A 12,889-nucleotide genomic window follows, 5' to 3' on the forward strand; every position below is an offset into this window, starting at 1 on the left:
AAAACATTCACAGCAGCCTGTAGGAGTTGTTTTCCAAGCTCCAAAGGGCAGCTTTCTACCCTTCTGTGACTCAAGGGTTGCAATTGTTTGTGTATTTAATGTACAAAACCTTTCATCCTGCCACATTTCTCATTGTAGGGCTTCTGCTTCCCGTAATGGTGTGAACAGACACCTCTGAATATTAATCCAAATATTAATTATTTCAAGTCCCTTGAAATCTTAGTTTGTCATGCTAGATGCCAGCTCATGGAATGAGATTTCCTTTTTTTTTTTCTTCTTTATTTGTATAAATGAGCCTGTGTTTGAGGAAGTGGAACAGAGCTGTTTTGATACCCCAGGCTGGGATCATCCTTGGCACAGTTGCTTGTGACTTATTTTTTGATAGCTACCAGCAATGGTCTCATTTTGACTGGAGGCCTTTTTCTGGGGATACAGTGGTGAAAAAGCCACTGGGAAAATACCTGGACTGTTTTACCTTATCCTGTTTTTTCCAGCCCATCTGTTTTTAGGGCATGAAGGACTATCCCCATCAACATGTTCTCTGCCTCTGGAAGTGAGGAATGATTACCTAAATTGCTGCTTTCATTTCTAGTTTTTGGGAAGAGGAAGGCAGTCCTGAACTGGTTGTGGGCAGTAGTGATGTGGGGTTTGACTCTTGGCAGGAAAAGCTGGAAATACTCACCTGCTTTCTGGTTCAAAAGGGCACAGTGTGTGGGGCTGTGCTTTGGCTGCTCAGAGCAAGTCCTGCGAGGAGGTGTTCAAAAATGACCTTGGTGGGCGAGCACCGTGGGCTCAGTCTGTGCTTGTTGCTGTGCTTCTGCCCTGCATTTCAGCTCAGATCTGTGTTGGGCAGATTGCTCCTCAGATTTTACATTCGGTGACTTTCATTATGGTAGAGTTCCCCTTGGTTTTTAATATTATTGCATTTTCCATTTCTGTAGTCAGTGAGGATCCGTGTTGCTGGTGCTCACTTCACCTCTGACTCTGTTCCCAAGCCTGCCCAGACTCAAATATCCTGTTAACTTGCACACCCAGGATGTTCAGTGGTATCGTGTGCCCATGTCATTGCACATGAGCAGAAGCAGCTGGAGGCAAGGGAGATTGAACCTGAAACATTCACATGTGGCAATAAAATATTCCAGAGTCCTGCTTTTCTTTTACTGTGCTGTTAGTAAAATGATGGGACTTCTATTTTATGAAGAAATTGAGTAAGGCTTACGGTTAGGCATGATACTCTGGTTCTGAATTTGCAAGATGTTTTTTGAGTTTGAATAGAAAAGAAACCTCTGGAATATTAATTTTTTTTGTTAAAATATTAAAACACCTGTGGTGTTTGAGTGAAGGTAGTCTAAGGTATCTGAGAAATGCAATATTTGCCTTTGAAAGCAAATGGTATTGTCATATTTGAGTTATTTTTTATTGTTTACTGTCAGCAAAGACTTTTCTTCTCACTGGTTCCCAAAGATTTCTTTCCCCCTGAGGTCTGCTTTGATATGAATATCCTTTCAGGGATCTGCTGTATGCCAATTGTGTGTTTTCCTAAGCTAATGTCTCCATGTTGATGCAGGCACTGAAAAAAATCAACAAAATAGGAAAATAATATTGCTATTAAAAGAAAAATAATCTTTTCCATTATGCTGCCTCCCATATGTTTTAATGAGAATGCATTTCTCTGAAATCCTCTCAAAACCCAGTTCAGTAAGTGGATCCCTTCAGTCACAATTTTTTAAATGTCTTTGTATGTAGCTAAAGACAAATTTAGAGACTGAGATTTTTATAACTATGTTGTTACACTGACATGTTTTCCTTACTGTGTCTGCATACCTCAAGGAATAGAACTACTGGGCAAAATGTATTTGTCCAGTGATTTGGGATATTGATTCTAAACAGAGAATTAGGCCAGCTAAAGTAAAATGATTTTTCATTGTGCTTAGACTAAAACTAATACTTTGGTCTCCATTGTCCTTGTAGAGGTATTAAAGTTTTGAAGTCTACTAACTGCTATTGGGCATCTGTCAGGTTTTTAGATCAGAGTGATGTCAAACCTCTCAGAAACTGTAGATTAACATTTCCTGGTGATGATTCTTACATATCCCACAAAGAAGCTCCACAGGCTTTGGAAATACACAGTTAGCAGGCACTTTTAAGTTAATACAGGGATACGAGGCTGTACAGAGGTGCTGGATTGCCCGTGCAGGACACTGAGCCCGACTGAAGTCTTTGGCCAAGCTTGTGGTGCTGAAGCTCTGCAGTGTTAGGGGCCAACCAGGAGAGCAGAGCTCAGCCTGTGGTGCTCAGGCAGGAGAGGAGAGCAGCCCCCAGTGATGCAGAGTGCACAAAGCTGGGCTGCACATCTGGGTGTACACATCTATAGTCCCATCTCCTCCCCAGTGTGAGAGCCTGGTGGAGGGGGAGCCTCCGTGGTGTTCATGTTGGGTTAGGAGCTGAGCCTGGAGTCTGTTCACCCAGAAACAAGAGCAGAAACTTGTCCTTCTGTGCTCTGAAGGAGACTGTGTTTGAGATCTGCCCTTCCTGCAGGGTGAACTCCTGGCTCCCATAAAGCCAGTGTTAGAATTGCATTTGGCAGAGCTGGGATTTTTGTTCCTGGGGTTTACCAGCTCTCTGCATGGCAATAATCTTGCCAGGACACAGTTTATCTCTAAGGAAAGCTTTTATTCTTTCACATAATCTACAAAGACATCTGTAATTACTGCTGGTAACTAAGGCAACCCAACTTTATAGTTACATGCGGGCAGCAGAACAGTGGGTTATGGGTTTTCAAAATACCTTTTTGTCAGCTGGGTTGTGGCCACGCTCAGGCAGGAGCTGGGCTGGGAACCCTGGCAACCTGAGCCCAGCTCTGCTAGGGGGTCCTGGAGAGGAGGAACACGGTGTCAACAGGGTGGTGATTAGCTTCACTGGCTTAATTGAGGACCTTCAAATCGGGGTTCATTTGTTCTGCTTGGGGACATCATTGAAAGGCCATGCAGGAGGGGGCGGTGGGGTTGGCACTGTCTGAAACTAAGAGCCTCTCTGCTCATTTTAGGAGAATCCTGCCGTGTCTGTAAAGAGGATGTTCATCTGGCCCAGGGAAATTAAATCATTTGTCCATTCACTCAGTGCATGGCCTCGGATAGCCCAGGAATAGAACAAATTGCTCCTGGCAGCTGGCTCACGAGTCCTGCTGCTGTAGTAGGACATCAGCTTGGCGAATGTGGAGGCAATGTCCCTGTGGTCATGGGGTGCAGGGGCTCTAGCATGTCCAGTTGGTCTTGGATGGTACCTTTGATCAGAGGACCCTATTGCTCTTTTGCTTTAATCCATTAAAATAACAACAGTGTAAAAAATGTAATAATTCTTAGCCTTGTGGAGGGACAAATCTCAGAAAAGGCTGTGAAATGTAATGGTTTGGTTTTCTCAGGGGCAGCTTTTGCTTTCTGACAGGGAGCATTTGCTTGGAGCATTCAGGTTCTTGCATTTTTATGTTGGAAATGTGTCAGTGATCTCTGAGAGTATGTGCATGGAGGTGTAAAATATCTCTCCCAGATAAAATCCTCCTCTGTCTGTTACTGGAACACAATTCTATGCTAGCTGAATCAGTCTTAGAGATGAGTTAAAGGCTCTTAGCCATTAATTCTTCAAATCTGTTTTTTTGATATGAGTCACTTGGAAAAACTTTAAATAGCACATCTTGATCTTTTTTGAAACAAGTTTTTTACCAGACAATATGCAGTATTTTCTCATGGTAAGCCTTTAGCAAATTCTGAAATCTGCCCCTTTTAATTAATCTGAGGACATCTCTTAGGATGTTTTTTTAAAAAAGTATCTTTCCTGCTTTTTAGGAAGAGCTGATTGATCTTTTTCCAAAATCCTGAAGCAAGTTTTTTTTGCTTCTAAAATACACAGACAAACATTGGTGGAGTTGAGGCTTTATGAAGGCTTGTTGACCTGACATTTACTTTGGTGTTCAGTGAAACTTGCTGTGTTCTTTGAACTGTATCTTTTGCCAGCAGAAAAGTTTTAACATCTTTGGTCTCTGGCTCCAGAGAGCTAATAAATAAATCTCAGCAGTGTGCTTGTTTTTATTAAAGAGCCCCCATGATTTTTGTGTGCATGGCTTGCTTGATTTTGGGTTGGTGAGGTGTCTGTGAGGCTGCCCAGGGCAGTGTCCTGTGGTGATCCAGCTGTCCTGCCCCAGGAGCAATGGGAGTGGCTCTCCCTGACACTCCCTTTTAGTTTCACTTTCTTTTTAATTTTTTTTTTTCCTTTTTTTGTTTACTTTGCTTGCTTCCTGTACGTGTTCCAGCTTTGGAGCCTAAAAGCTCCATGAAGTCACTTGCACTTTCAGAGCCTTTTTTCCCTTTTTGGCTCAATCGTGCCACATGGGCAGGTTTAGCTGTTTGAAAACCAAGGGTTTATGCTGGGGTGTTGAAAGCTGTGGTCAGACTTCACCTGGCCTAAAGTTTCAGTAAAAGCTTTTGATAGAAGCACCACTGAGGCTTAGCTGGATTTGGCTGTGTCCCTGGAGCAAGGAGGCTTCCTCACTGGAGTGTGCAGAGCTGGGGAAGAGCCAAGTGCCAGCACAGCTCCATGGCCATGAACACCTCTGGCAGTATGTGTGGCACAGAATGAATTCAGCTTTCTTCAGGGATAGAAAAGCTGTTTGTGTCGTTGCCTGGTACCAGTCCCTTGAATGCTGAACAGTTAACACGAGGTATTCTCCTTTCTGATTTTTCTTCTTTTAACCCAGCCATACTAAGCTAATTGGATGACAACTGTAACAGAGCCTGGGAAGTTGTCTCCCTCGCTGGGACATGTGCTGAGTGATGTGCTCAGCCTTGTGGCTTCACTTATGACTGAAAATATTTCACTCACTCAGCAAAGTGAAAGAATTGGACTTGGCTGTTTTTTGGCATTAACTTTGTCTCAGGCACAAAGCTGGAGGCTGCTCAGTATGCAGGCGTGGATTTGAGCTGTGTGCAGCTTGGCTGCTGCTCAGCCTCCTGCTCCTCAAGGAAGGGGAGTGCAGCCCACCACAGACTGCTGGGGGGCAGAGAGCTTTGTGTGGTGTCAAGGGACACGGTGAATGGTGACAGCCACTGGTCAGGAGCAGGCAGTGGGGAGGATGTAATGTTAACCAGAGCTTCATGCTGTCAAGGGGTTGTAAATAGTGAATGGTATGTTTTTCAAAGGGAAAGTCAATGTGTGTAAGTGTGTGTATGTAGATATATATGTGCGTGCATACACACCTTGACAGAAGCTGATGGAGTGCTCTGGGAAGGATCCTTCCACACTTCCCTGCTCTGTGCCCTTCTTCAGACATCACCTTCTGGTTATCAGAGAGCCAGGATGCTGGGTTGTCCTGACAGCTGGTTTAACCCAATTCAGCCTTTTTTATCATACCAGCCCAACTAAGAAAGGTGGTGGGGAGTAGGAGACAAAGGTGGAGGAGAAGGAGACTGTCCTTTGGAAGGAAAAGGTGTGAGAAGGTCTCCAGTCAGGCACATGGGGCGATGAGATCCTGAGATCTGCCATTCTCTTGGAGTTGTTTTTCATCATGGACAACCCTCCTGGCTTTGTCTCGTTTGTCTTTGCCTGCCAGGGGTTTTAGGGGTGAGCCATGGATGAGAGCAGAACAGAGACCTGCCTCAAAGTGCTGCTCCTTTCACAGGTGGGAGCCTTTATCTCCGAGTGATTTCACAGGCTTTCAGATCAGGGAGCTAGAGATATTGACCCCCTGTCAATTGTGTGTAAAGAGCCAATGCTCCCAACAAATAATGAGGACACGTATGTGCCTTAGGCACCTGTTGGCCTGGTTAAACACAGCACATAGCTGAGTGCCTCCGGTTTGACATTACCTATGTAGCTGGTGGTTCTGGTAGGAAGGTTTAATAATTCATTCCATATGTTTCAGTGGCAATAAAGAGACCTATTTCTGAAACAGCAAGTGGCTTCAGGAAAGCTTTGAAAGCTGTGCAGGGAGTTTAATAGCCCTTTTCTACTTGCCTCTAAAGAAGATACAAATCATGTGTTGTGTGCTTGCCTTTTACAGATAGGACATTGAAAGCTAAACTTCTTTTTCTCTGTGAATGTTAAAAAAATACATGGTACTCTTGTACTTCCCAGTGCTGAACTTTATTTCTATTCAGTGAGGCAATTATGTTCTGGCTTGAGTTTCAACTTATACTGCTTTCCTGGCCTGAAGCCTGTAAGACTGGGCTTTATCCTCAGGTGTTTGGCACTTTTCACTTTTCTTCCCTGCTGGCTGAAATGTGGGCTGAGTTGGCTTTCAACATGCATGCAGAAGTAGCTGCATTTTTTGATGCACCTCATGTGGAGCACCTAAACTGACTAACTGTTGTAACTCCATGCTTGATACCGTGTGCTGCAGTTTTAGGATGTTTGTTTTTTAAAGTGTCATTGAAACAAACTTTCTACTCCTTTTTTTGTCCCTGTTTTTAGCATTAAGCAGAGTTCCCGTTCCTCTGAGGCAGCTGAAGATGAAAAGGACCAGCGTACAGTGACAGTCAATCCCTCTCACATGAGAAAGGCTTTCAAGGTCATGAATGAATTACGGAGGTACACTTTTGACTTACTGGGCACCCTCTCTGTTTTAGCAAAATTGTGCTGATTGAGAGATGTGGAAAATAGTCTGTGTCATTTTTATTACAGCTAATGGTTGCATGCAAAGGATTAATCAACAAATAGGAAGCTAAAATACAGTTTTTTGTGGTGGGCTGCTCTGCCCAGTCCCAGACCTTTGTCTTCCCAAAAACATTATCTGAGCCATACCCTTCATTTATAGATGATAATTAATTTAGTCTTTTCCATTACTTACAGCAAATTCAGCTGTAAACTATGTTCTTAACTGAGATAAGGGTCTGAAACCCAGTAATAGAACATTACAGACATTAGGACACCTACACATAATTACAGACCAAAGATTATTAATGTACTGTTCTTAGTGTCTTTAACTAGCAGCATCACTCAGTCTGGGCTTAGCATTCCAAAGTAAGAGGTGAAAAAAAATCACGTACCCAGGAAGAATGTCAGCTCTCTTCTTGCAAATTGAAAAATCTTGATATTAGTCAAAAGAGAACACCTTGGTCTTTACACAGCTGTGTGGGCACAGGGAGAACAGAGGCTGAAAAAATATCTGTGAAGGCAGCCTTGAAAGCTGCTGTCATCACATCAGCAGTGTGGTGGCAGTGGCTCAGTCTGAGTTATTTCTCAGTGGCTGTTATCCCACAAACCAGACAGAAGTTCAGTGAGTGTTTCTCTGACTAGTTCATTAGACTTACTCACCCTTCTAGTTTTAAAAAGAGTTCTTGTGGAATGTATGTGTCACACGCATGAATGTACGTGCTCCCTAACTGCTGAGGGGATGTGATGAAAGCAGGTAACACCCTTTGCTCTTCTGCACACTCCAAGTAATCAAGAGATGCTGTAATAGCTACTTACTCTCCATAGATTAAATAGTTCCCTAATACACACCTTCTCTAGTGTGGAGAAGGATTGGAAATGTTTCTTTCCAAAGATATCTGACAGTGATTCTCTGTTGCATAGGAACAAAATGGAAATATTGTAACCATTATATGAAGTAGGGTATGTTGTATTTTTTTTTTCTTTTCACTTTTTACTGGCATCCTTCTGGTCCTTTCTTTGTACTGAAAGCAAAGGATCTGAAACTAAAGGTTTGTGCAGCTATATTCAGAAATCTTTTGTGCACTACTATTCCTTTGTTAATTGAAGCATAGTGGGAATAACTGGAGACAGACAATATTTCTTAGTGCCTGTGGTTAGGTGTCTTGGGCAATACTGAACTGATAAAACATAGAAGAATGAAAGCTGCCATTAAGCACCTGTATGATGTTTTCATCTTCTAGGCACTTTCTTTTTTTTGTTGGCTCCTGCTGCTGTTGTGGAACATATGGTTTTCACATCTCTTGAATGTGCACTGAGCTTGAGATCTGTTAAGCTGTCAGCAATCAGTGTTAATAGATGCCTTGAATAATAGTTTCTCCCTTCACATGCATCCAGAAATCTCATTCAGGGGGTCCAGAAAAATCATGATAAGCCTTTAACCTATATACTATATAGAATCAGGGAATTGTTTAGGTTGGAAAAGACCTCTAATATCATTGAGTCCAACCCTTAACCCAGCACTGCTAAGGCCACCACTAAACCACATCCCTAAGTGGCACTTAGGCTTCTAGTTTGCAAATGTAGATGAAATTAATTTTATGAGTGGTACTTTAGATTACTATAGCCCAAAGAGAAATTGAACAGAGCTCCTTTTATATAAGCTAAAAGAAATGAGGAAGCTTCCATTAAGAGGCTCTTAGAGAGTTCTCTTCATTGCCCTTCCCCCTTCCAAACTGGAATGAGAGCACAGACTGCCAGTTCCTACTTTCTTCCTATTTCCAACTGTAACCCTCCATTTCACAGCTGTTTTTTCATGTATTTCAGTGCATGGAGAAGTAGAGATATAGCTGGTCCATTAGAAGCTCTGTGTATGTTTATTTGGTAATGCAGTTTCCTAAAGACAAAGTTCAGTGTGGAGATAAGTATTTCCAAAGAGAAGGCAACATCTAGATTTACAGACACTGATCCTTTTTCGGGCTTGACATTTGAAAAGAACACCCTTAGTTTGCATTTGTATGCTTAAGCATCTTAAACCAACTTATTGGGAGGCTGAGCACTTCTTGCTGTCGGCATCTGCGGAGCTCTGTGCAAACATTAACTAATGAATCCTCAAAGGACATACGTGGGGCGGGTAGAAAAGGTCACTCGTTAATGAAGTGACTTTTCCAAAGCTCTACAATGAGTCAGTGGGGGAGCTTGGAAGGCTTTTTTTTATGTTTCTGTCTGGAACCCCATTCTTTATTCCAGTGACTCTTAATCCCAGACTAATGCATGAAGTGAATGAAGTCCTCAGGCCCATGGATAAACTCCAGTGATTGATACCTCCTCTCTGGCAGATGGCTGAGGCAGCTTCTGCACTTACCAGTGCCAGGTCATATTTTGGTGACCACTTTTTTAGTGAAAAGCATGGAAGGAAGTACAGAAATCACTTCATTTTCCACTCCACCTTTTCCCTATGGAAAGATGAGAGAGATCCTGGTGTTCCTCTGTATGGCTATTTCTTGTCTGACATATCTGCTAGATCCTGGCCTCAGGTAGTGCCCAAATCTTTAAGCTCTTCTGTGCCTTCTCCAAGACCTGCTTCTTTGACAGGTGAAGGAGCTGCTTACCCTTTGGTTTTTGGGCAGCCTGTATGCCTTGTTTGGCTTCCAGGCTGTTTTCCCCTTGGGAAAGCAGAACCACAGGCAGTGTTGGACCTCAGCAGCCTCAGGAGGATTCAGGCTTTGCTTTGTAGGCAAGCAGTGATAGAGCTGGTACTGAAGGATTAGAGGACCTTCCCCTGGGATTTAGCAGAAGCTCAGGTACTGTGTCTGTAATGGTGGGTCTTCCACTTTTTGGGCTGTAATGATGCAGCTTTTTGCCTGACCAGGAATTCTGAAATGATCTTTGTCTTTTGTGGTGTTTTCGCAGCAAGCGGCTCCTGTGTGATGTGGTGATTGTGGCTGAAACCGTGGAGATGGAAGCTCACCGGGTGGTGCTGGCAGCCTGCAGCCCTTATTTTTGTGCCATGTTTACAGGTACTGCTTTTGACACCGGACAGTGCTTGGGCTGCATGGGCCATTGCAGCCCCCAGCCCTCAGGCTGTGTCTCTGTCAGGAGCTGCAGCGCAGGCAGGAGAGGGTTTCCTTGAGAGAGAAGGGGTACAAATGGGTCTGCAGTTTCCTGTACTTGATGGGTGATGCTGGTCATCCTTGACTAATTCCTGTGGGGTGGTTGTGTGGCTGTGGGGTGACTAAATAGCATGTGGGGCACTGTGAGCTTACTGTGGGGTTTAGCTCACTGCTTTATGGGTTTGGTTTTTTTCCGCTAACAAGACCTTGGATCATGAAAAAGTTATCATCAAGCATGTGCTCAGTGCCCTAAATGTTCATGGTGCACATCAAAGAAGTTGCTGGCACAGGAGTTGTAGTTTCAAGGCTCAGCCCTGCCGATACTGATTTGGCAGTCACAGATGTTTAATCTCCCATGGCACTTTTTTCTGCTGCCTGAAATAACACTGTTGTTCTCTTGATCCCAGTGTGTTTTAGCAGCCCAGCTTTTTAGCAGGGTGAGTTGCTGCAGTCCAGTGTGTTTTGGTAATGACAGAAAGGAGGAAGAGGACAAAATTCCTGCTCTGATCACCTGATCCCTGGAGCGGGTGCCCTTCAAAGGCTGTGCCCAGATGGATCAGCCAAAAAAACCCCAAAGTAAGCCATGTCCATCCTGAAGGAGGGGAGTGAGCAGCTTATTGAAGTCATTCTAGTAAAGTTAGTGTGGTCAGAAACTCCTTAACTTCCTTCCCTTTCTTTGCCTTCATTTCCAGGATAGGAACTGACAAATACAAAAAAAACGATTGTACACCCCAGGGAATGGTTGTTATTGTTCTTGAGCTCCAGCATAAATGAGGTTCAGGGGCTTTTTCCCCGTTTCATGTTCATTTGCTTGTGGTCTGGGCCTTGTTTCTTCCTTTTAAAAGCCTTGAGATTAGATCTAGTTTAATTCATTTTGCTGGAAGCAGAATGCAGCATTTCTCAGGAAAGAGCTTGTTATTAGTGAAGCTTTTTTTCCCTTCCCTAATCGAGGTGTGGAGAAAACCTCAGGTGTAAAATGCGAGGCAAGATGTGACAGTCCCCATGGTGGCTTTATCAGTGTGGTGAGCTAAGGTGGAGAGCATTTGTGTTTTCTGGGGCACTGGTGCTGTATCCTGAAGCTGGTACAGGCTGTGGTGGTGAGCCAGAGCAAATGCTGCTCAGAAGCAGCTGTGTGTGAGGGCACCTCGAGCACGACTTGTGATGCTCGCTCCTGATGAACAGCTTACTAAAGAAAAACCTCTTGGAAAAACCCTCTGATTCTTAGAGGTCATCTGAGTGGGAAGGTGGTGGGCAGGGCTGCTCATGTTTCCATGCAGGAATTCTCTGGGCCGTGTAATCCCTCACTCTGTGAGTTAAACAGTAATCAGCTAACTCGTCATGTGGCTGGCTCCGGAGCTCCCCGGGGCTGGGTGACAGCCTCGGCAGCCGCCTGTCCCCTCCCCCTGACAAGTCCCTGGGGGCAGAGGGTCAGCCAAAGACCAGCTCTCCCTTTGCTTTCAGTCTAGCTATCCCCAAATTCCTAAGGTCTGGATCTCTCTCTTGTCAAGACAGAGCATGTGATCTCCTTCCAGCTGCATGAGGATTCCCTGCGAGGGGACAGTTTAAAATCTCAGCTTCAGCACGAGCTGGTTGTTGTAACTTGGTTTTTTTGTGCTGTGCAGCAGTGATGGAGCCAAGGGCTCAGGTTCAGCTGCACTGTCGGGTATTTGCAGGAGCTGCTTGTGCACACTGAATTCCCACTGGAGGGGTCCCCCAGCAGTGAGCAGTGAGTGATCAGTGTGGATCTGTGAACAGGGAAACACCCTGGGACCCACAGCTCATCCATCTGCGCCCATGCTCGCTCTACAGGCTCTGCCACTGTCAGCTGGGCCTGACTTTGGAGCCATGAGTGACAATGACCTTGTGATGACCTTGGGGTCTTTCCTAAACCATCGTGTGTCTTCTGGTTAGCCATTCCTCTTTGAAATATTCCTGGAAAGTCTGAAAATGGGTAGGCACATTTTCCATTTGTATCTTCCACTGCTGAAGGAGAGATGGGACCCAGCACTTCCTGAGTGTCCCTTTCCATGCTGGTTTTCTAGAGCATTTGGATGCTGGTCCTTGTTGGCACTATTCTGTGGGGATGATTTGGAAAAGTAATTTCTGTCCATTTAGAAGAAAACACAATCATTTCAGAAAGGGTAACAAATACTTCAGTGACAGTGCTGGGACTGCTCCTGTCAGGTCCTTTAGGAATTTTGAAAGTGCTGAAGGAGAAAGCTCTCGTGCAGGGAATGCTCGTTCAAAGCACTCTTCCCCATGTGTGAGAGGCTGTGGTTTTGTTATCCAATGCACTCATATTCTTCATCAGCACATCTGTGACTTAGGGAACAACCAAAGCTGTGGCTGTGCACTGAGAAATGCAATGTGTATTAGGCAGGGCAGGCTGCTGTGCTACACAGCACCATGGGCTGCTGCAGTTTTGAGTGTAGTTTATCTTGTGACAAAACAGAGCTCTGCTCTCTTCTCACCCTGATGAGCAAGAGGGGAGCAGAAAAGGTGCTGCTGGATGTTGAGTGTGGTGCAGGAAGGGAATGCTTCCATGAGGGGCTGGTGTCTGCAGACTCTCTCCCCTACAGAGGGTCTGCTCAGAGCCACCCTGCCTGTTTTGCCTGCCTTTTCTCCCTCACACCTTGTCCCTTGTGTGTGCCTGGCTGCAGCGATGCAGGGATGGGATCTGTGCAGTGCCTTGTGCCAGGCACTCCTTACTCATACAGCCTTTACATATGAGACATGCTAGTGATTTGAATTATTCTGTAATTAAGGTGTCAGCTAGGGCTGGAGTTGGACATATGAAAGACACCCTAGGAGTTGTGTTTTGTGGGGTTGAAGGTGTAGGGTTTTTTTCTGAAGAGATGTGAGCTGAGATGCCCTCAATGATCCAGCACTCAGCTGCCCACAGCACTGCTCCTGAGGCTTGCCCTGGGTCTGTGCTTGGAGCAAGGGGCAGCCTGTGGACTGCTCCTGGTCTGCACCAGCCCCTGCCTTGGTTCACTTGTGGTGTCTCCAGGTTCTTTCCTGTTCCACAGCACTAGACACTTGTCCACCCTGTGACAGTGGGAGGGCTCAATCACCGAGTCAGATCCTGTCTGACCATGGGCACGAGAATCCCCTCCTGGGCTGGTCCTGAGCAG

At 44.9% G+C, this 12,889-nt stretch overlaps 1 protein-coding gene across 1 annotated transcript in view; it reads left to right on the forward strand.

The window, feature by feature from the left end:
- Positions 1 to 12,889, forward strand: part of KLHL3 (kelch like family member 3) — a 48,188-nt gene that overhangs the window by 1,220 nt on the left and 34,079 nt on the right. Inside the window, exons 2-3 of the mRNA XM_058848739.1 lie at positions 6,463 to 6,579; positions 9,556 to 9,662. Of these exons, the coding sequence (XP_058704722.1) occupies positions 6,463 to 6,579; positions 9,556 to 9,662 (224 nt within the window). The remainder of the gene's footprint in view (positions 1 to 6,462; positions 6,580 to 9,555; positions 9,663 to 12,889) is intronic.

The sequence above is a fragment of the Poecile atricapillus genome, chromosome 13, assembly GCF_030490865.1.
Source record: "Poecile atricapillus isolate bPoeAtr1 chromosome 13, bPoeAtr1.hap1, whole genome shotgun sequence".
Lineage (NCBI taxonomy): Eukaryota > Metazoa > Chordata > Aves > Passeriformes > Paridae > Poecile > Poecile atricapillus.